The 25,125-nt window shown below is 38.1% G+C and overlaps 1 protein-coding gene across 1 annotated transcript in view; it reads right to left on the minus strand.

Moving 5' to 3' along the window:
* arid1b (AT rich interactive domain 1B (SWI1-like)) overlaps positions 1–25,125 on the minus strand; it is a 95,731-nt gene that overhangs the window by 3,444 nt on the left and 67,162 nt on the right. The window contains 14 exon segments of the mRNA XM_048206310.1: positions 29–159; positions 246–1,011; positions 1,177–1,255; positions 1,340–1,459; positions 1,556–1,655; positions 1,658–1,687; positions 2,943–3,094; positions 3,186–3,324; positions 5,709–5,922; positions 8,175–8,384; positions 11,370–11,510; positions 15,145–15,251; positions 16,079–16,206; positions 19,659–20,001. Of these exon segments, the coding sequence (XP_048062267.1) occupies positions 29–159; positions 246–1,011; positions 1,177–1,255; positions 1,340–1,459; positions 1,556–1,655; positions 1,658–1,687; positions 2,943–3,094; positions 3,186–3,324; positions 5,709–5,922; positions 8,175–8,384; positions 11,370–11,510; positions 15,145–15,251; positions 16,079–16,206; positions 19,659–20,001 (2,660 nt within the window).

Genomic DNA, 25,125 nt, shown 5'->3' on the forward strand with positions numbered 1-25,125 from the left:
AACCCAACAGTGCCTGGTCCAAACTTACCTGAGATAGGCCAAAGGAAGACACAGTGTTGTCATCATAGAGCAAGATATTTATAGTATCTAGGGCCCATGTGCTCTCAGCAAGCAACCCAGACTTCAGGGACATCATCACACGCCAAGCCTCTGGTGTGCCTACAAGATTTACAAGCATTTTTAAGAACCTTGTCATAACCAGACAAATTTAAAAAATAATTTATGACTGGAAAAGAGTTTCGTACCAATGTCTTTGGATGTTAACCTTCGGCGGGGTTTAAGCTGGGGCTGTGTAGCCTCCACAGAATCCAGTGGGTAACTGACCTCCCGATGGATTGTTGGGAAGCCTTGCCCAGGAATACCACCACTTTGAGAGCTAGGCATAGTCCCTGGGCCTCCCGGCTTTTGCATCTGCTTCATAGAGGCCATCATATGAGCCTTATTGGGTGACATAGAGCCACCCACAGACCGAGGGAATGGTGCAGGGCTTGGGACTCGAGAGATATGGTTTGGCATTGCTGGAGGAGACTGGTAGGAAGAAGATGGTTGCCGGTTAGCCATGGGGGGCATGGAGCTGGAAGAGGACGAAGAGTGTGGTGGGTATGGGGATTGACGCTGTCCAGGCCACTGACTGTCCTGACTAGCCCTGACTTCTGGATCATCTCCACGGCTCATAGAGGGATAAGGGGCCCCATGACCCTGTCGGCCGGGATAAGGGTAGCTCATGTCGTGCCTGGGGTGCCACATGTTCCCCTGATGCCCACTGCTGGAGTTAGAGGATGGGGGTGGTCCACCACTCATCATGCTATGCTGAGGAGGTCCCTGCCCACCTGGCTGCATGCGATCACGTCCATATGGATAGGGGAATGGGCTTTGCATGGGCCTACGTTCTGGGTAACCATATTGGCTATACATGTCAGGCTGCTGACCACCGTACTGCATACCATAGGCTTCGCTCTCATGCCGCTTAGGTGGAGGGCCATACATCCCTTCCCCAGGTCGCTTATAACCCTGCAACAGCCAACAAACAAAATGTTTAAAGTTCAAAATATATTACTAATATCATATCACAAATAATTACCACAATGAAATGAAAAGTCAAAAAGAATTACCACAAACTCTCTTTAACTCTCAGCATAAAAGAGGGATAAATTTTGATCACATTTGATGGCTGACCTGCTGTTGGGGGTACATCCCATGTGCACCATATGGCATGCTGTGAGGGTACTGCTGCCCATAACCATCATGTCCATGTCTACAGTAAAACAGAAAATAATATACTACAGCTCTGTACACCACATGCATTCATATGCACTAGTCAACAATAGCCACTTCTTACCTCTGATGAGAGGCATATCTACTGCCTGAGAACATGCTGGGATCACTGTTGGAAGGCACCATGTTGTTTTGGTTTCCAGGGGGAGCAATTACCCCCTCTGGTCCCATGACATGGTCTGGCCTGTGAACAAACATTAAATAAAGTTGACATACTACTTTTGATTTTTGCATTGTTTTTATGCAGTTAATAAACTGACATCAAGGTGTTCTGCCTTACCTCCTCTCAAAACCAGGGTTGTAGGAGTACTGGGGTCGTGGACCCATCCCCATCCCTGAGGGCGGTCCACGTGGATACATATCCTGCATGCCGCTGCCTGCATCTGCCCTGGCATGAAGGACTCAGAGCCACCTGAAAACAAATTAACACTTTTTAACTGCCAGAAAGATAATGAATATGTGAAATTGAAGACAACATGTAAGAATATTTACATCCCATTATAAATTCACAGTGACATACAGTACTATGCAAAAGTCTTAGGCCACCACTAGCTTTGTTGTTTTAGCAATGTTTTAATGACCATCTATATTTATTTTTTGGTCTTTATAACAATACAAACAGAAAAGACAGAAAATATGTACACAAGAACAAAGAGAGCTAGGTTCTTGCTATTGCTCAAGTGTAAGGGGAGGCCACTAAATACTTGCCACTTTAGCTTATAGTCCAAGTCCCCCCCCCCCCTTTTTTTTTTTCTTCTTTCTGGTTTTAAAACTGTATACATATTCTAATAAAGAGATAATTATATATTCATTACACCATTGCTAAAACAACATCTAACAGTGGCCTAACACTTTTGCACAGTACTGCATTTCCAAAGAATATTCTATGAAACAATATTAAATGAGAAAGAAACATAGGGCAGAACTTTATTTTTTTAACTATTGGAAATGTTGTAGATTGTGAAAAGTTTGTATTCGATTGCAGTATTATCATCATTACCAAATAACTAAACTTTATTTGTAAGCTGGAATAAAAATAATATCTAACACAGCTGGAAAAATTACACTAAACTACATTTTCATGCCTCCAAAACTAATATAAAAAATGTATTCTAGGTTTTGAGACACCAAATATTATTAATATATCACAGGATTAAAGTATAAAATGTAAATCTACTGCAAAAATAAAACTAGACTAACATAACAATCAAAGAGTGAAATCAAATTTCAAAATTGAAAGACCAATTGGAAAATAAGATTGTGGAGGCAATAAAAATTGTGTCCCAGGAATCAGGCCTTATTTATTTGAGCCGCTACCTGATGAGAATTCAAAATGGTGACTGGGATATGCATAAAGCAATTTCGGAAAAGCACATTTTTAAAACATTTTAAATAAAGATAATGCAGGTAAAAATTATTTTCCCTAGGATAAAGTACACTGATGAATTCACAATTATTCCAGCAACATGTATTATTAAGAAAGTAAACGGTCCATTTTGAATTTCATGCTGGCTTTAACCTGCAGACACTAGATGGCAGCAGTGTCCAAGAAAATAATGAATATGCAGCTTTAATAAATGGAGCACATGGAGGCAGTAGTGAGCAGATTGTAGAAATGTAAACCCAGCCCCACATAACAGTAAGTAATTACAATAGCAACAACACACCTTTCCTAGGAGCTCCATAGGGATCCTTACTGGTGTCAAACTGCATCCTAGAGGTGGCATCTCCACTGCCGCCTCCATGCATGGGGCCTCGCTTTTGGAAGGCTGGGTCACTGCCTTCGGAGAACGGATCTTGCACGCTAATACCACTGTTTCTAAATAATTGGGGTAAAACAAGGACAACAAATCAAGACAAGCACACACTTGAGTAAAAACACTAAAATATATTACATTAATTTAGCCCACCTGGCAGTTGGTTGTGGCGTCACTTGTCCATGTGGTGTGGTAGCTGGTGTTGGTGGCTTTAGGTCCCCTGGCATCTCTGTCATGGTGCTGCTGCCTGTAGATTGAGGAGTCTGCGGCCCTTGAAGAGAGCCTGAGTTTGCTGTTGAAAAGAGTATAAAAGGGGTACATTATATAAAATAATTATTGCTCACAGACACAAAAAAGGTTCCCTTTATTGATCACTTCCATTTGTTTAGGGAGTAAAAGGGCATATTTCGATGCATATATTTCGATTTTGCAATGCGACTTTTTTATTTATTTATAGAATGATAAATGGAGATGCACTGAAAATGGTTTTCATAACAGGATAGTGATTTCCTGAATCAAAATTGATTCCTGCCATCATGAAATAAAGAACTGCATATTACCAAAATTTAAATAACGGTGAAAGCCTCATTAAAAAAGCTTGTGTAATATTTTAAAATACTTTCTATATATATATATATATATATATATATATATATATATATATATATTTATTATTTTTATTTTTTTTTTTTTTTCTGATTGTGCTTAAATGGTATTTTATAAATCTACAAGCAAATGACAAAGTCCTAATCAGTTCTTCCAAGCTCCAGGGAAAGAAACCCAAATCTTACAATCCCCAGACTGCATTTCCATAATCCAATAACATTTGAATACACTAGTTATTAATTTCCATAGAAATGCAATGGCACAAAAGGACACCATCCTAATAACGTCTGAAATTTCTACGGCTCAGTTGATGCAAAGTAATAAAACCAATTTGCATTTTCCTCTGCAGCTCAGAGCAGTAAAAGGTACTTCAAAAGATTTCAGCGCAGGGAACAAAAAGAATTGGGGTAGAATGAAAGAACGAGGGAATGAAAGAGTGTCTGCTTTACATGTCCTTGATCTGCTGCCAGCCACAAAATCATCTTTCAGCACTGAAAGTAAACAATACGTGGTGCTATGCTGTAACACTTCCAGCCTGTGTGACCGCCAATGACCTTACGCATATTCCAAGAGTTGGAGAGGGCGGGAGAAAGAGAGAGATGGAAAAAAAGTGCTGGCTCACTGGTCTGCATTGAGCGAGGGGTCAGGCTGAGGTCACTTTTGTTTTTATCCCACACTCCTCCCCCATTAATCTTCTTGCAGGGAATCCCTCCCCTGCTGTTTGACAGCTCCCTGTGACATCATCAGTCATTAGTCTCAGGAAGAGGGGGGACGGGAATCCTTAAGCTAGCAGCTTGGCAGCTCTCTTTCTCACCCCTTCCCCCCACCATCAGTCTCAGTTTGACTCAATCACCTGTCAGATATTTATAGCTCTGTCTAGAGCCTTTCTGAATTCATTATAAGGCAGGAAGACCAGAGCGACATGCGAGTGATGCAGATAAATCTAAGAATGTCATAAATTATATCGTACTCCAGTAGCATCATTGACAAATACGCTATAGCACATCACCATTACAGCGAAGTAACTTGGAAAAAACAATAGAAAAATTGGCCCAACATGATGGCTATACTAGGATGGTTGCAAGGGTTTTTGGGTTGTTGTTTTTAACCAGTGAATTTTCCTTCAAGTTTACAGTCATTTGATAAGGATAAGTCACTAGACAAGGATTTTTAACCGGTCTGACTAAAGAAAATACACAATCAAACATCACCATGGATTGTAAGCAAGTAGTTTTACTTTTTGCTTGCTTTTCTCAGCAACAAGATTGTTATCTGACAATTTTTATATATTTTAGAACTGAACATAAGAAACGCATGTTCACTAAAGAAATTTCCATGCCTTTTTAGTACTTTATTTGAGGTTTTATTCATTTCTCGAACTTTTCAGGCCTTGAAAACATAATTTTAAAATTCTCTAATATTTAGATATAGCTCAGGTCTGTCAATGTAAATCTATAGGAGTTATGATAATTTGATAAATTATCATAAAAATATATGGGAGTTTTTATGATCATTATAATCATTTTCTTTTAATGTTTTTTGACCATAACAGTAATACACCTTAGCCAGGGTAATACATATTTATTTTTTTACAGGAATGAAAACGATTCTGTGAGGGATAGAAATACTCGAAAAAACTTTCAGTTGACAAAAACTCCATAAAGAAGTCTTGATCTCGGACCTTTATACATTGCGTGCCACTGTAAAGACTGCAAGTGTATCCCTCACAGCATAATTTTCTTCCACGTTAAATACAGTATGGCCTCTAACCTGACAAAGGTATATGGAACAATTTTCATCAACCACATGATTTGAGATATCATGTTTAAAGTTTGTCGAAAAATTATATACCGAGCGCAATTTCAACACTTTTTTTTTTTAAATAAACACTACTAAATGAGCTCCTAAATCAAATCATTTCAAAACTACAAAAAAGGCTAAATAAAGTGTTAAACCTGAATAAACGGCATAATACATAAAACATGAAGCCCAGTTATTTGATGGATATAAGCTTTCTGACTACAGTCTAACAGTTTTTTTTTCCCATAGTAACATTGTAAAGTTCTTCACCAGGTGAGGGTGGCTGGATCTTGGCCTGCTGTGGCTGCTTCTTGCTGTCTCCCATGGTGAACGCATCAGGTGGGGGTTCCTCTCCACGTTCCACCTTGCACTCATAGGCAAACAGGTATTGGATGTACTGCTTCTTGAGGGAACTAGCAGAGCTGCTGGATGTTCCCACATTCAGGTGGGTGGACAGCTCTCTCCATTTCTTGTTCTTATTTACCTGTTCGAGGAGAGATTTTCAATCAAAACCATACAAGAAACAATCAATTCACTAAGTGGTTCTGCCATCTAACCCTGTGACTGATTCGCATGCCACCCGCAGTTTAACTACTCAAGGCGCTATACAAGTCTTAAAATCAATTCATTGTAGTTCTTTTTTGGATAAACATACCCCTTTCCTATGTAAATGAGGTTCATTATAGAATGCTCAGCATTCACAAACATGATCGCTGTTAGCCAGAAATAATTAGCATTGCGCTATTACTGCCCACAGAAAGCTGGCAGTAAACAAAAGCTTTATTTAAAGCAGGGGTCTTTAACAGGGGGTCTGTGGCAATACTGCAGGGAGTCTTCCAGTTATTATTTGATCTTTTTGAAACTTATTTTTTGTTAAAAATAATATTAAAAAAATGCATTTGTTAACCTCAAATATAAAGCTAGAGAAGCTAAACTTAAGCTAAATGTTTCATTTTCCCCTCTTAAATAAAATGTAATAGAAAATAGTGCATTTAAAATGTACAGGTATATAACTTGTACATGAAAAGTACAATATAAGATTGCTTTAATGCCTTTGCAAGTTAAATCTAGGATAGGCAATGTTTTAAAGTGCATTAATAATGTAAATATGTTAATATGTAGTGACACTTTATTTGGTAACACTTTATTTTACAGTGTCCTTGTTACACATATTACATGTTGTTACTGTAGTAATAATTATAAATTATGCATAATTACATGTGACTAACCCTAAACCAAACCCTAATTAAAACCCTAAGTACATGTAGTTAAAGGTGGGATAAGTAGATTTTGAAAAATGCTGTTGGACATTGTTGATATTTGAAATCAACCCAAACAAACCCACCCCTCTCTTCGTTTGCTCCGCCTCCAAAACACACACTCAAATACTAAACACCCTGCTCTGAGTTGGTCTCGAACTCCGGCCTGACCGCTGTTGGCGAGTGCACTAACAATGACGCGAAACACCACATTCTCTAGTGGTCGTCAGTGTGCAGTAGTTTACCTGCACAAGTCTCACTATCTGGCCAGTGTTACACACGCAATGCGAGTGGATGTCTGTTTATCACAGCTGACATGCAACAAAATGCTTCACGAAAAATAAAGCTCAGTTGATGAACGAACGCAAGGAAGCACAAAAAATGAACGTACAGTACACAAGAGTAAATACAAAGTGTTTGTTGATAGTCGGCAACAGCAAAGCAGCTCCAGACAATCAAAACCCAGTTTTACTTACATGTGAAGCAAAATGAAAGCAGCCTCCACGTCTGTTTTCAGGCCTTCCCGCTTAGTTCTCTTCAGGACTGGAAAGCTTTTCTAATATAAAAGCGGTCCTAAAATGCTTGCCCAGTCAAAAACATTCATTCCAGTGATATTCTTTTGAGCTCTTTTGTATTGTGTCTCATCATCTCTCGTTCTGCAGTTTTTTTTTTTTTCGTTTTTTTTTCTCAAATCTCCCTTTTGCTCGTTCTCTCTCCTCGACTGTCATACGCCCCCTAATGCTGATTGGTTACACGTTTGTTGTTGGTGTCGGCTCGACTAACTTCCAAACAGTGTTTTTGAAATTCTACTGACTCCACCTTTAATTGTTATTACTCGGTACTGAAATATTTAATTACATTGTAACACAGACACCTTAAAATAGTGTCCTTGTTGCAATGTAACTACACAAATACTGAATAATATTAATTAACAATTAATTAATTACTATAGGTTTGTTTGGGGTTAGAGTTAGTTTCTTGTAATTATGTATAATTTACTGTATTACTATATTAAATCAATATGTTACTATATGCATGTTATAATAGGCCAGGCTTAAAAATGACACTCAGTTTTATAAAATTTGTAGCAGGGAGTTTCTGTCTTCTTTCCACTAATGTGGCCTGAAAAAGGTTGAAGACCCCTGATATAAAAGGATGTTTGTGTATTTTGTAACAATTTTTTTGTCTTTTGGAATATTGTTTTCCATGAACCTTATGCAAGATCCTAGGCACAAAAACAATGCAGAGAGCATATGCAAATAAATAACACCATCAGCAGGTGCAATGTATTCTTAGCGAATTTCCCCCTCTGTTTCTTTGATGTCTGTGGTTGAAGGTTGAGGCAGATATGAGGAAGGATATGAGAGCTTTCGCCGTTCTTTAACATGCATTTCACAGCTCTGCTCCTTTAAAACCCCAGCACGAACACGGCAGCACTCACAGAACTGCAGCAACAGCCTTTCCAGACTTTACTCACCATAGCCAAGCCTCCAATTTCTCGAACACAGAGGTAGAGGCGGCACAGATCCAGCGGCTTCTTGCCCACTGAAGGCAGGTTTGGGACAGGCGTGCCCCTCTCCTCCATGAAAGCGATGTAGCGATCCACCCATGCCCTCCTCTCAGACTCACAGCCCATGTCATACAGTCGTGTTATTTTCTCATTCGTCATGTTCCCCGTGCTGTGCTTCTGGGGTGGATGGGTAGATGGATACAGAAGAGAGTAAGATATATCGCCACCGACACACCCTGCACGCATACTGTGAAGCCCATCATTCTTTGTCCTAAGAGTAAATGTTATCAGCATTGCTCAATATGTCCCCATTCTGACGGTCTCATACAGGTAAAGTTCATTTACAGATTGTGATGCACTGAAACCATTTCTGACAGGTATAAGTATTGATGCATGGCCAGGACCGTGCACAGACATTTTGGAGGGCAAGTGCTCAAGTCTTTTATAATTACTATAAATTATTACTATGTTATATTATTATTATTTAGATGTATTTACACTGCAGTTAGAGCATGAATAATGTTATGAGATTAGTGTTTTAAATCTAAAATTTTTAACATACAAAATTAGGAAAAATTGTAATGATACTTTTATATATATGATACAATACTTTCTCTCTCTCTCTCTCTCTCTCTCTCTCTCTCTGTCTGTCTGTCTCTCTCTTTCTCTCTATATATATATTTATAGAAAGTAACTAGTACCACCAGTAGGTGGCAGCAAGTCTTAATAAGTGAGTCAGAGAATCAATTCACAGATTCGTTCAAATTCAGGAACACCACTCTGTGCAGCAAGAAGCAACTGTTCTTCTTTGTTTGGAACAATTATCATAGGTAAAAAAAGAAGCAAAAAGTCAAAATTGACATTACTGTGTTTAAAATTTTAAATGAATATCATCGTATTGTTTATTGAACTGTTTTATTAAAATGAATATGACATTTGCAATCGTGCTGATATTCGGGAAAACCGCACTTTTGCTCGTTTTACACAAACGCCAGACTCGCTTGCTTGTTGCTAAGCTTAATGTAGGACTATTGCCTATATTAGGCTGGCTCTATGTTGATATTTTAATAGTGTTTTAATTTGACAGCAGTGACAAACAATGCCGAAGTTTAAGGTAAAAACTATCTGTCACCAGCGAATACACCAGTGATGTGATTGTGACCAGTGATGTAGCAGAGGGGAAGGGGCAGGGGCTCATGCGTTCTTGCAGAATTAGAACTTGCAGTTTTTGGGCACACACATAATTGAGAATCGATGCCATGTCATTATGGCCACATTTAAACCACAATTTTTAGGCTACCAAGTACAGACTTGCTGCTTTCAAAAGGTCCTGTATGTATCTGTGTTTGCGGTCTAAGGAGAGTCAAGTTTCTATTTACAATGTGTTTTTGCAGTATCGAGCATTGTAGCCAATCACAGAGATGTCTGTTGAGTTCATAAATGTAATAGCCAGTCAGAAATGTTTTAGTCAGAATTCACTCAATACAGCTCAAAACTAAGTTTCTGTTCAGCGCTCACTGAGTTCCCGTATTATACCCAACAAAGCATGACGCAATGTAAATAAGAGATTCATTGTGCGGCGTACTCAGCGGGAGTTTTCGCAAGAACCTTGTGAAGTCACTGAAGTGACTGACAGCTTGTTATTATAAAGAAAGTGCACTTTGCTCGCTTGTGTTGTTTATAACTTATTAACAATTTGAATAAAAGTTATGTTTTTCAAGCTGCTAAGAGGATAATTGGCCACTTACACACTGCAAAGTGTCAGGAGTGACAACCACATTTAAATGACATAAAATTAAAATTACGTTGTCTTATATTTGCACTACTTTTGGCCACAAATTATAATAAAATATGTTTATATTTAGCTTGATTGGCCGTACAATGGCAGTACAAAAATCTCTAAAGTTTTAATCAAAAATATCTTCAATTATGTTTCGAAGATATACAGTAATCTTATAGGTTTTGGATGGCATGAAGGTAAGTAATTGATTTGTAACAGAATTGTCATTTTTGGATGAACTATCCCGTTAATAAAGCAAGAGTCTCAAAAAAAGACAACCTTTCAGCTTCATGTTCTGCTTCAACCTTCAAAGAAAGTTGATAACGTGGCAATAGTCACATAATAATATGTTATGTAACACTGTAGCTTGCCATTTTTTTTGAGTTACCACACTGTCGAACGTTGCCACGAATCATGAAAGGGCTCAACACTTCACAAAATCAATAATAATGGACTTTCTCATTAAAACTTGAATATGAAAAGCTGTTTCACCATGTACCAGTTAACTCTTCCCCAATCCCTCTTTTTCAATGTTAAAATAAGGATATTTTCTTTTATCATGGTGTCCGCTGTCAAACACAAAGTTAATTGAGTTTGAATCATTTAAAGTTAAACACAGTGTTGGGACATAACTAATTGCTGACATTTTTGTAGCTCAGCTGTTCTCAAAATAGTGTAGTTTTTCCAAAGACAAGCTACTTTCTCACAATTTTTGTCACAATGTATTGAGCACTCAGCCTGATAGATGATAGTAATTCAATAATTAAATCAAGATGTAATAAACTGTCCGTTCCCTCATATGTAGTATTGCAAAGTCTGATTTGATGTAGTGAATCAGTTTGTTCATTTTCTTGAACTAACTCCTGATGTTTTTATGGGCCTTTTTTTATAGCGATTTTTTTAAAATTGGTTACAATGCTATTAATAATGCTCTATATGATGCTGTTACCTAAACTGAGATTCAACCATTCAAAAACTTTCTTTTTTTTCTGTGCCAGAAAAATTCTGGTCTGATTTAAGTATAAATTATATAATTGTATACGTTTAAAAACACAATACCATAAGACAATAATAATGTAGTTTCAATGGAGTAGCTTGTAGTGTAGCTAATTGTACTTGACTCTAGTTGAAATTCTTATTATGAACAGCTTGTGCCTTAGCAAGTGACAGTTTTAAAACAGATTCCCCAACACTGGATATAACTGAAAAGAAATTGGGGAAAATATTAGAATCTTGTGGTAGACAGAGTGTCATAATGAGAAAGTCTAATTACATCATATCTGCGGTCAAAACAGCTCACACAGGAGATCTAAATAATCACAGAAGAAGAAAGAGAAGCAGGAAAGCACAGAGAAGATAGTAAAAGTGCATGAGGCACTTACAGGGCTGCTGGGGTTCTTTGGCCAGGCAGGGCTGCTAATGCTATCGCTGTCGTCCCCCTGATAAGAGGACAGACTAGCTGGGCTGGGGGACAGAGGGGAAGGGGTGGGAGGCTGGGACACACACTGAGAACCGTAGTTGTCCTGTGATGGAGAACACATAAGGAACAAAGAGAAACCCACACACATTTAATAGTGAGAGACAGCTTTCAAATCACCTTTACTCCTTGTCCAACCAAATGATGCGCAATACTCTCCCAGAACTGGCCCATGTTTTTTTTTTTTTACTAAGAAGTAATTTACAAAGTAATCTGAATCAGCTTTATGCCATCGCAAACTAGCTTTGATGAAGTTATATAAACAAATAAAATGAAGAAAGTTTTGCAGGGAATTTGCAGGAAATGTACAGATTACACAAGCAAGAGGGAATTGGTGGTAGGTAAGCACAGCTGTGCTGATAATCAGACCAAGAGCATGATTTCGAGTGGGATACTGCTTTTATACAAAAGGTTCAATAAATAACAAGTTAATACAGAGTAATTTGGATTTTACACACAATAATTGAAGTTATATCTGGCCTGCCAATGAAAATAGTTTTAAACAAAGCAAAACCAACTGTTGGATCTCCAAGCAACAGACAATAATAGCGTTTCATTCTTGATTCAGTGTTTTTGAACAAATTGATTGGATGAATTATTCAATGACTCAGTTGTAAAAACAGTAGATTTTCACCACCTACTGGCATAACAATGTAACTTGAAAAAAAGATTAAAGGCCTGTTTACACCAAGACAAATAATAGATGTGAAAATTCAGTGCAATAAACATTTTACTTTGAATTTGTTAATGTTTCTGTTCAGAATGAACAGTTTTATAGAGAGATGTTCTAATCTCTTCTCTATCACATTGCGAAAAAAAACAAAAACTGACTAACCAATAAGATTTGCACTTTTTGTCATGCACCAGGTGTCCCTACTGTTATATACAACTACAAATTGGTGGTGCACTTGAACAGACTATTTTACTAAGAAAAGTAGCAGAGGAAGAATACAGAACCGGCTCTCGCCTCTGTACTCTTGTATATAGTGCTATTTGATAAACACCATAGCAAGTACACAATCTGAAAGGGTATCTGAAAACACGTAGATACTGTTGGATTCCTTTCTTTTTTAAGTGGGTGTTAGAAATTTTTTCCACTGGTTTCAACAGACAAACTGAATGCAAAAATCAGACTGAATTTTCATTCCAAAAATTTGTGTTGATCTGAATAGGCTTTAATCTCCAGTTGTTCTGAAAAGTGTACTTGGTAAGGATGTTTTACTGCAGCTCTTGGTTCAGGACCAGCAGGGTTAAGGGGCTGGTACTGAGCCAATTTTTCCAGCTCAGAATTTATTTATTTTTTTCTTCCTCTCAGTGAATACTGGAAATGTGTATCAGGACTAGTGTTAATTTTGTCAGCTATTTTTTAATTCAGTCTTAGTCTTGTGTCAAATGTACTTTTTGTTTTTTTAGCATATTTACTCAACCTTGTCCTGTTTTTGTTTAGTCAAGATTTAGTCAAATAAATGTCTGGGCATTTTAGTCTAGTTTTAGTCAATGAAAACTTTTCACATTTTCGTCATGCTGCATAATGCTTAAACTGATAATAATGATTATTTTGCTCAAAATTATAATCGCAGCGGTTGTTGTCATTTGAGAAATTTATTTTTACATTTCATCAGGATTACTGCACTTTCACCTATAAGCACAAATCAAGAGAATGTTTACTTATATGCAAGGATTATTTTACTCATCTAGTGTACTGATTTATTGTAGGCTATTTATTATACAGTATAAATGCACTCTACATATTACGAACATGGGTAAAACAAGAAACTTATCTAATAGTTATTCCAATAATTCCAAATTACATTAATGTTTTTCTATTAAAACAAGAGCAAATTTAGCAACCACAAACAATATAGTCAAGATTCATGTTTGGATTTATTACAGTTCATCACTGAGAAGGTTTGATCGCATATTTAGTAGCAGCCAACAGCACAAGCAACTCATGACATAACACAGAATGACTGAATGTTTTAATTTAAAGTCTCATCTTTTTTTTTTTAAATGATATTGCATGTTGATAGTCACAGTTATCGCTTAATGACATCAGTGTCTTCTTAGTCATGGGAAAAAATCTTGTTGACAAACCTTTTTTCATCATAGTTCTCGTTAACAAAATTACCACTAATCAGCATGAATACTGGCACCCTGTCAGTGGAAAAGGATAGCTTGATCTGCAATAGGTCGAAAAACATTCTCCTGCAATTCACTGTCCTAAAAACCTCCCATGTGAGCCTACTGTCTTTAGCATGAGAAGCATTCAGAAAGTTTTGCAAAAGACTGGAAAACTTAGTGTATAACACTTCAAATCTTATTCTGTCACACTCTTTTTTTTGCACTATGGCTCTTGTTCTGGCTGAAGGTGGCACCACTCTGAGCTGTACTAAAGAAAGCTCAATTCATGCCTTTCAAGTAGCTCTGTGCTATTTGTCTAGACTTGTTATACTTATTACAGGAGTGCGTACACACACACACACACACACGAAAGTCAGCAGAAATAGGGAGAGCAACACAAAGCTTGTAATGCAGCCAGCTGGACAGGACATAAAAGGTCAACATTTGAAGGCACGTCCATTTGTTGTGATGTTTTCTACACGTTAAATTTAAAAGCCGTGCTCTGTTGCTGATTGATGCCATGAGGTGAAAAAAGTATAGAGATTATCTTGAACTAGAAAGAAAACAGAGGAAATTCTTTGAGAATTATTTAAAGTGACAGAACAACTTCCTTCTAATCAGTAAGGGGACAAAACAAAACATCACATCGAATTACAAATGAAACAAAAACAGAAAAAAATGACATAGAAGCGAGAATGGAGAGATGAGTTCAGAGAGAATGCTCTGCTAGTGCACCATATCACAGCCAATCAAGAGAAAGCTGAACTTAATGACACAATGAAGTTCTGATGAAAGTAAAGGCAATGACTGAGAAAAAAACAAGTTATACATAGAAAAAATTGAAGCAAGGTCTTCCAAAGCTTAGATGTGCGCTCATTATGACAGAAATATATTCCTTGGGTTATTGAATAACACTGAAATGGAACACTGTTCAAGAACAACATACTTTCAGAACTCAGTTTAGAGAGTGTAAATAACAAAACGATAAATTAGAAGAGCTACGAGCAGTAGGGTGTAAATATTTGCTCTAACATCAATTTGATTACAATTCTTCACAAATTATTTGGGGGGAAAAAGTCTGATATTTGGTTATAAGTTTCGTTTTTCACCAGTGTGCCATCGAACATGTCTGTGCTGGAAGCAAATTGGTGATCTAGATTTGGTAATGGGTATTATTATAATTATTAGGCTATAACCAATTATTAAATTCCATATTTTTATGATGTTTAATTCTCACTCTCAAACCGTGTCCCATGTACAATGCAAGATTCCAGCAGCAAGCAATTTGTCTGTCAACAATGAAAGTTAAAATGTTTCACAATGCAACACAATCACAGCCAATCAGAAAATGTGTATGATGTTTAATATACAAGAATGTGAAACAGGAGATTAGACCAATGACGTTTCAATGTGGACTGGGCTACAATAGTTTTATCACTTGTTATGTCTGCAACAGAGAAGGTTTTAGAGTATTGTTATCGTTTTCAAGGATTTAGAGTTATCTGTGAGCATCTTCTGGACATGTTCAATGAGTCAGAGAGAGAAAGATCTCTTCATACCTTTGGCTTAGGGGGATCTGTGGTGGGTGTACTGCCCTCCTCCTTGTGCTCAGCTCTCTGTTTGGGATCGGTGGGCATCATGGTGTCCCCTGAGCCTGTCATAGGCCCTACAGGAAATTCAGACTCTTAGACTGCACCATCCAGAGATCTACGCATCATCTAAGCAACACCCTCCAAACAAAGCTATCTGTTCAAACTATCTGTACTGTAAAAGCACGGCTCAACTTGGTGCAAATTCCCAGAATCAAGATCAGAATCAATATCTCTGTCTTTACTGAAGGCAAAATACTGCATGAAACACCAGATTTACTGAATATTCTCAATATACCCTATGTAAGATTCAAATAAATGCTATTCTTTTGAATGTTTTATCTATCAAAGTATCCTGAAAAACATGCATCATAGTTTCCATGAGTATATTAAGTGTTTTGATACTAATAAAAAGATGTTTCTTGAGCACCAAATTCAGCATATAAGAATGATTTCTGAAGGATCATGTGACACTGAAGATGGAGTAATGGCTGCTGAAAACTTATTCACAAGAATAAATTACATTATAAAATATTAAAATATTAAACAATTCTTTTAAATAGTAATATGTAACAATATTATTGTTATGATTGCATTTTTGATCAAATAAATGCTGCTTTGGAAAGCATAAGAGAATTCTTTCAAAAACATAAAAAAAAAAATATTACAGATAGGGCTAAACTATAAATCACATTTTAATCATGATCACGATTTCTGCCTCTCTCGAATAAAGGAGAGAGCGGTTATTTGCCCGCTTGTTATTTATCCTGAAAACGTTTCATTTTTATTTGACATTTGCGTTATCTTGCAATTGTAACGAGCTTGCACAAGTTTTCATGCATGAAACATTTAGAATCTTGTCGCATTGAAACACTGACATATCAGTGGAAATTCTCACGCTTACCTGTGGGCATTGTGTTGTAGGAGGGTCCTTGAGGGGTCATCCTGGCTGAGCTGTTGCTTGGTGGATGGTTGTAGGGGCCTCCAGGAGCCATTCCAAGCATGTGGGGCCCAGCCTGATAACCACTTGGCCTATGGACAATAGAACACAAATATAAGGACACAAACATTTAAAAAAGGCTTAAGAGCCTTGAGTTCAATGGTAAGTTGTTAGTACACTTATTTTCTTATCTTCTTTACTTCTTATAGCTGCCAAGCAACAAATATGCAGGGACAGTAGAAAGGGGTTAAGACATTCAGGATTAATGCACAAAGGAAAAGGAAGTGATTCCTGTGTTGTTTGTAGTCCATATTACACTTTAAGTCTTAAATGAGGAACAATCCACGTCTTCAAAATTTTTCAGTCAAAGTCGTACACGACGTACCAAAAAAACAAACAAACAAACAAACAAAAAAAACTGTTCTGCGAATCACACCACAACTCTAACTAGAAACTGCACTAGAGCTGCCCAATTATGAATAAGAATAATATGGCCTTATGCGATTATTAAAAAGGCTGTGACACCATGCACACGTGGGGGTCAAGATACACTATTTTTACATTTGGTTCATTTCGATCTCAACAAAATATGATCCATGTCCACTTTTAAATACAGAAACAGAAAAAAAGTTGGCAAAACACTTAATTTGGAGACAAAAGGCATAGTTGATTATATCTTAAAGGAAAAGTACACCCAAAAATGAATACATGTTGCTTCAAACACGTATAGCCTACTGTTATAATTTTTCATGGAACACACAAGTAGAATTGGTAACACTTTATTTTACAGTGTCTGTTACACTTCTTACATGTACTTACTATAGTAAGTAACAAATAACAGCAAATACTTCTTTCCAAAAATGAAAATTCTGTCATTAATTGCTCACCCTCATGTTGTTTCACACCCATAAGACCTTTGTTCATCTTCAGAACATAAATTAAGATATTTTTGATGAAATCCAAGAGTATACCAAGGTATATTACTTGTTCATAGACTGCAACATAATCAACACTTTCAAGGTCCAGAAAGGTACTAAAGACATCGTTAAAACAGTCGACGTGACTACAGTGGTTCAACCTTAATTTTATGAAGCGACAAGAATACTTTTTGTGCGCAAAAACAAAACAAAAATAACGGCTTTATTCAACAATCTCTTCTCTTCCCTGTCATTATCTTTATGCGGGTGACTCAGTAAGCACATGTCGTGTTTACGTCCGAATGCCGGCTCAGTATTGGCCAAAGCTGCACCAATGAGCAGCACGACGCATGCGTGTGATGCTGATGCAGGAGCCGGCCAATAATGAGTCAGCGTTCTGACATAGAACCTGGAAGCGCTGGACGTAAACAACGTATGACAATGACACAGAAGAGAAGATATTGTTGAATAAAGTAATTATTTTTGTTTTGTTTTTGCGCACAAAAAGTATTCTCGACGCTTCATAAAATTAAAGTTGAAGCACTGCAGTCACGTAGACGGTTTTAACGATGTCTTTAGTACCTTTCTGGACCTTGAAAGTGTTGATTATATAGGACGATGTCATATACATCTCAGATTTCATCAAAAATATCTTAATTTGTGTTCCGAAGATGAATGAAGGTCTTACGGGTGTGAACCCTAACCCTTTAAAATGAAGTGGTAGAATTTCAATGGTAGAATTTCAAGTAGAACAATCTTAATATAGCTCTTTTCCAGTATAGTTTTGTGAAGTCACAGCAATAACTTCATGTGAGGAACAGACCAAAATATTATTATTCACTGAAAATATTCTCTTCTGCTACAGCTCTCTAATCATATTCTCCATTTCTCAACAAGTGAGAACCAATGGCATTTTGGCAGATATGACATCAAACCTGTGACCTTGATGAGGTCTTGCTTGTCGATGCATCAATTTTGAATCTAAATGTGAACAGATGTTGTTTTAATGGAAAACAACTGCGTTAATATTTTTCAAAAATTCTCCTTTTGTGTTCCACAGAAAAAAAAAAAAAACAGTTTACAGATTTGTTAAGACACAAGAATGGTACATAAAGATTATTTAAACCTTTAAACCTTCTTTGTCTTCCACTTCACTTTATCTCTGAGCTACACAAGCTGCTGCTTCAGTTATCCAATCTACAGAATTGTTTTTTTTTTTACAGAGGTTGCTTCTCCTGTCTTTGTAAAAGTTATACGATTAGGCATCTTAAAAGCTCAGAATAAAACATTTCCATGGTGGAGAAGAAAGGAGAAGCTAATGCATAGCGCTTGGCTTGTGTCGTTTCTAGCAGATGCGAGCAGACTCAAGCAGAGTAAAGCCATCCAGCCAGGGCTCCGAGCTTAAACCTACCCATACAGCTCAGTGTGAGGCTGCCCCTGGCCTTGCCCAGAACTGTAGTGAGGGTGATGGGGGTGAGGGATAGGGAAGGAAGCTGGCCGTCCCCCAGGCCCAGACAGGCCGAGGTATACAGGGGACCTGCCAAAGGGAGGCCTGAAGCAGGGGGAAGAGCATGAAAGTCTCCTTGGTGCCTGTTCATTTTCAATACAATTGACAACTCAAAGGTACACTGAATAATTACATGTTTGGCCCTGTCCCAAATAATGCCCTCAGCGTTATTTGGTGATATAATGTCTGCATTGACTGTCCAGTAGAGGCCAACCAGTGAGGGATAAGCAAAATGACATATTGAGGGTGCATAAAAGTTACAAAGAAGTACCCTTCTGAATCATAAATGGTTATAGTAGGGTAGAGGGTATAGTGAATATGACAAAATAAATATCTGTACAAATGGCATTAACAGCACCCGATCAGTCCAAACACATTTACTGTTCTCTTTCCACTCTTACCTTACATGAGAATGTGTTTCCCTCATTGAATCACCAGGAAAACAAATAAAAGGGGAATCAATATTACCAACATCCAATGAAAAGGTGGTGAATGCTATTATAAATTTAAATAATTGAATATGAATTATATGAAATGAACAGAGAGCTTACATAAATGGTCATGACTGAGCTCCTAATAAAAGCTAATTGGTATCAGTTGACAAGAAATTGGTATTGGCTATACGATAATAATTGGAGCACTAATAATTTTAACTGTATATGTGCAAAATCTTATTTATTTTCTAAGGTGTAAAAAAAATTACTTGGTGCACCTTTAAAAAGAGATAAGACAGATTTCTGGAATTAATATTTTTACCTTTATGTTTTTAACTAGGGGAATATTTTGTGACCTCAAAGGGATAGTTCACCCAAAAATAAAACCTGTATTTCTTCTGTGGAACATTTTGAGAAATGTCTCAGATTTTTTTGTCCATACAATAGAAGTCTATAGTAACCAAATCTGCTTGGCTACAACATCATTCAAAATATCTTGTGTGTTTTGCAGAAGATAGTAAGACATGGAAGAACATGAGGGTGACTAAATAATGACAATTTTTCATTTTTGGGTGAACTATTGATTTAATTATTGATGGAATCTAGACCAAACATGACCAAAACATCTTGTTCAAGTTAATAAGCAGAAAGGCACTTAATCAAAATTAATAAAGGCTCTGATTTACCTGGCCTGGCCCGAGGGGACTGGGTTCTGCTGGGCAGATGCAGGGCTACTCTCATGGGGTTTGCGGCTGACGTTGGGAGGAGGTGGACCCATCCCTGGGCCAGCAGACTGAGGCATGTTGGGAGAGGTTGGAGCCACACTGCTGGAGCCTGCCGGGTAAGGCCTGCCACCGGCTGCATGCCCTGGTCCTCGAGCCGTGGTCATAGAGCCACAGGGTTGCCCTGGACCCTGCCCATGCATTGGACTGCTGGCATTCATGCCAAGACTGTTGCCCATGCCTGGGCCGGGACCACTGTAGTTAGCACCTGGTGCTCCGCCATAGTTGGGAGGCCGTGGATAGTTACCTAGAGATAAACCAGACAGTTTTTATGTGAAAGTCCTAACACCATTATAAGCCTCAAGAAACAGTGTGGAATAAAAAGCAATGCATGACCATTTTAAGGGTTAACAAAACAAGTCTCAAGAGCCCTGCACACTGTTGATAACATTCCACATTCACTTCCTCTAAGTGTTTTTTAAATGCAAAAAATATCTTGTGTGTTTCCAAACACTCCAAACTAAGTGCTATTGCTGTCCTGAATTTACAGTTACCTTTCCCTTCTCTTACTCTTACAGACAAACAAAAAACAGTATTCACAATGTACTTCAGTACTGTTATGTTTATCAGTCTTAAGATCCCTAATAAATGGCTATGATTTTGTTGGATTTTTTTTTTCTTTGATCCATTGGATGCAAACATGGGAACATGGGCGGAAGCCACAATTTTAACATCAAAATAGCTTAAATATCAGGTTGCTTTTCACCAAACCTATTCGGAACACTCGAAATAATAAGTGAGCCTTATGTTGTTTTATGCTAACACTCTTGGGAGCCTCATTAAATGTGATTCACAATGTAATGGATATTCATGAAATTATACAGGTTTGGAATGATTTGAGGATGTGTTGATCGCTTCTCTTTTAAGTCCAAATTCTACGTACATTCTTTTCTTTCTCTGTTCCTACTCAGGGAGTCAAATTATCAGATCTTTGTGGAAGAGTATTGGAAGCCAGTGAAGGCTGGACACATTTCAGCCAAATTGACATTCTTCAAAACTAATGTGGGACCAAAGCCCCAGCAAGCCATCAAAGAGCCCCTTGATAATGAAGTATGTCTCCTCATGACATGTTTCGAGATCAACAGTCTGAGGACATTCAGCCTGACACCCACTGGATGGCAAGTTTCTCTCGTCAAGTTTCTCAAGGGACGAGACATCATGTTCACCACGTGGAGTTCCATCTAAAATGCTGATGTGCATAATGGGCATAAATTTAATCATGCCCAGATCGCTGCTTGGCAGGAGGAGCTTGCCAAGCAGCGTTTCAGTCACAATTAGAACTGGGATTTCCACTCCTCAAGCTGTCGAAACGTTGAGATCTCTGGCTCATTCAGGTTTCAAGAGTTCCCTGTGGAAATCAGAGAGTCTTGGCATGTTTTCCTCTTTCCCAATGTAAAAAAAGAGAACTAAAAATGTATTCCAAAATCACATGAAGCAGGTTGAGAGGAAAGGAAGGGGGATGCTGGCTTTTTGCCCCTGTTCTGTAGTTACACTGAAATGAGACCCTTAACAAGCTCCTTCACGGTGGGAAGGACGGACACTCCAGTCTGTAAGGATGTAGACATGGACTTGGAGCAATGCCAATTACACAGAAATGCCGTACTGCTGTCAGATACTCTGTGGTGACTTTCCTCCAGCCCTGTTAATCCCAACATTCCCTCAGGTGAAAAAGAGGGAAAGGTGCCATGAATGTGAAAGATACAGGCGGATGCCCTTCTGACAGTGCTGTGAGCGATGCATAGATGACAGAGGGTTTGGGACATGGGAACACAATTTGATGCCTACTGTGAGCTAAAAAGATGTGAATCTCACCTTGTTTCAACGACCCCCATGTTTCTGTAATTCAGCTACACAAAATGCCAAAGCTTGTTCTGACACAACAGGACTCAAAGGCTTCCCACTTTCCCTGCCTTCAACTCAGCTCACATCAACAACTAAGCTTTGAGTCAAAGACAATTCTCTGTTTAAAGGGAATATGTCATGGAAAAGGGGATTTTCCTTGCTTGTTTAAAACTGCACATCAAATACATTTTAAATTCATAAGCCCAGCCTTATGCTAAAATGTTTTTAATTTACAATACATACCCCGTAATGACAAAGCAAAAAGCAAAAACGACAGTCACACTTTAGATTAGGGTCCAATTCTCACTATTAACAAACTATTAATTATGACTTTTGCCTGAATAAACTCCTAATTACTGCTTATTAAAGGTGGTAAAGAGGATGTTTTGTTTTATACATTTTTGCAATATTACTTGAAACTGTCTTTACTAAGTGATAAAAGACTATTTATTAGGTGCACTGAAAGGAATATTATTAATATACATCATCTGTGCACGAGGTAGGGCCTTAAAAACGCGTCCAGTCAGTTGCTTTCAGTCTGCGATTACAGTCGGTGTTCAAATTCCATGTGAAAGTATATAAATCTGCTTCAGGAGCAGGAAACTATCGCTGTATGTTGAGCATAGTCAGAATGTTTTAGCTAGTCGTAAAATGTGCATCATTTCAAACGCTCATTTCAAAATCTCAGTCGACGAAAACATCCTCTGTACCACCTTTAATAGTTAGTAAGGTATCTACACATTGATTGCAGTCCACCGGTGGCAAATTACTTTGATTGGACATGATTTGGAAAGGCACACACCTGCATCTAGCAGCTAAAAATACATATCAGAACAAACCAAGCCATGTAGTCAAATTAACTGTCTGGAAAGCTCAGAGACAAGACTGTGTCGAGGTACAGATCTGGGGAAGGCTACAAAAATTCTGCTGCAATAAAGGGTTCTCAAGAGCAGAGTGGCCTCCATAATTCTTAAATGGAGTAATTTTAATGGAATAAGTCTAGAGCCAGCCAAACTGAGCAATCAGGGAGAAGACCCTTGGTGACCAAGAAATTGATGGTCACTCTGGTTGAGCTCCAGAAATCATGTGTGGAGATGGGAGAAAGAAGACAACCATCACTACAACACTCCACCAATATGAGCTTTACGGTAGAGCGATAAAACCAAAGCATCTCCTCAGAGCAAACCCCATGAAACCATGCTTGGAATTTGCAAAAGGGACACCTAAAAGACTGTGAGAAACAAGATTTTCTGGTTTGATGAATTTTGATTACTTTTCACCTTTGCAATATTATTCCAACCATGGTGATTGTAGTATCATACTAAGGGGAAAGACAAGACATGCAAGAGTGGCTTAGGGGCAACTCTGTAAATGTCCTTGCGTGGCCCAGCTAGAGCCCGGACTAGAATATTCCCCATTCAACTTAAAAGGATAGTTCACCCAAAAAATGTAAACATTTACTCACCCTCAAGTTGTTCCAAACCTGTATAAATTTCTTTCTTCTGCTGAACACAAAAAGATATTTTGAAGAATGTCAGTTACCAAACAGTTGATGGGCCCCACTGACTTCCATAGTATTTGTTTTGGAATCAATGGTTACCAATATTCAAAATATAATCTTTTGTGTTCAGCAGAAGAAAGGGTTTAATACAGGTTTAGAACAACTTGAGAGTGAGCAAATGATGAAAGAATTTTCATTTTGGTTGAACTATCCCTTTATGAGCGCTTGAGAGGATCTCCAGGGAAGAATGGCAGAAAATCCCTCAAATCCAGCTGTGCAAAGCTTGTTGCATCATATCCAAAAAGACTCAAGGCTGTAGTCCATGCCAGGGTGCTTCAACTTAAATAATGTGTTAAGGGTCTGAATACTTGCAACGAATACAATGCAATATGATATTTCAGGTTTTTCTTTTTAATACATTTGCAAAGTTATTACAAATCTGGTTTTTGCCTTGTCATTACGGTGACATGGAGTGTAGACTGCTGTGATAAAAATGAAGGGGTCTGAATACTTTCTGAATGCTCTATATGATCATCAATGTTTACACCAGCTGATTTTTCAGCAGATTTTCAATCATAATCCTCATTTACATAGTTGATGGAGAATCGGCTCTCAGCAGGGGAGCCTTAACAGCCGCAGTGACTCAACTCCCTGCTGAGTTAATGGCCTTACTGACTAGAAATCAACTTCTGTTTCATTTGAAATGATCGTTCAGTTGGTGGGGCGATCATTTGGCCATGGCAGTGACCAATGAGCCTCTGAAGAAGCAACAATCTGTTGTCCTGCTTGAGTCTCAGACAGAAACTGTTGTCAACAAGCTGTCAACAAGTAACAAGTAAATTTTGGAGAGAAAACTCAAAGGCTGTCATCCCTCTGCCATTCATAATCGCTGTGTGTAACAGACCTCCAACAGAAGAGGGCGAGATTTCATCAAATACAGTCTGCAGGTGAGACAACCCTGACCAAAATCTAGTTGTTCTGGGTTGGCTATTAAGATGTTGTCTTTACACATCAACCCCTATTCAGCAAAATGTGCGTCTCTGATGAATGTGAAGTGTGACTTACATTGGTCAGTTTCGTATGTGAACAGGTTAGCCAATCATAAAGGTAATTTACATATAGAAGTCTTAAAGGTACAGTAGCTAAAAATTATTATGAAAAACACTTAGGTGGGGGACCACATGTATCTATCCATCCATTTTGCAAACCGCTTGTTCTATTGGGGTTGTGGGGATGCTGGACTCTACCCCCAGTGGGTCGTAAGCAGGGAAACACCCTGGATGGATAGCCAGTCAATAACAGGGCTAAAACACATGCTTTCACAACTACAGACAACTTAGAATCACATCTCATTCACCTTTCATCTTTGAATTGTGTTCCACACAGAAAGGCCTTCTGGCTCAGTAAGAACTCAAACCAAGGACCTTGCTGTGAGGCCACAGCGCTATCCATTGAGCCACCATGCCCTGGGTTATAGAGCATTTCCACCAAATTTGCCTGAGTTCAAGTTGTAATGTGCAGCAAAAACAGGCCTAGCACCCAAACTCTACATGCAGTATTACTTCTGTTAAGCAGCCCCACACTACTGATGAAAGCAGTGCAAGCCCAGCTGCCTGTTAATATTAGGAGCGCCAAAATGAATCAATGTAAAACAAGATGTATGAAACAAGTCTAAGGGTAAGAGTCCAAAAAACTAAATTATTAATGTTTGCATTATAAGTAGAGTTCAGGAAACAATAAAATGCTACATTTTATGTTCTTCCAAACTATGAATTGACTAAGGCATCTTTTCATGGATCCTATCAATCTGTGTAAGCAATTCTGTGGTCGACTGCCGCTATAGCTCAGTCAGTGTCAGGCCTGCAACAGCGGCAGCACATTGCACCCCTGTTGTCTTGAGTCGGCTGTCATTCATTTGAATGAGAGTACAGGACAACAGGGACTATCAATCAGGCAGAGTGGAGGCCATGACATTATAAAGGCATGCTTAGCAGCTATTCATTTATTACATCTGCACGCCATAACATT

The sequence above is a fragment of the Megalobrama amblycephala genome, linkage group LG11 (genome assembly GCF_018812025.1).
Source record: "Megalobrama amblycephala isolate DHTTF-2021 linkage group LG11, ASM1881202v1, whole genome shotgun sequence".
Classification (NCBI taxonomy): domain Eukaryota; kingdom Metazoa; phylum Chordata; class Actinopteri; order Cypriniformes; family Xenocyprididae; genus Megalobrama; species Megalobrama amblycephala.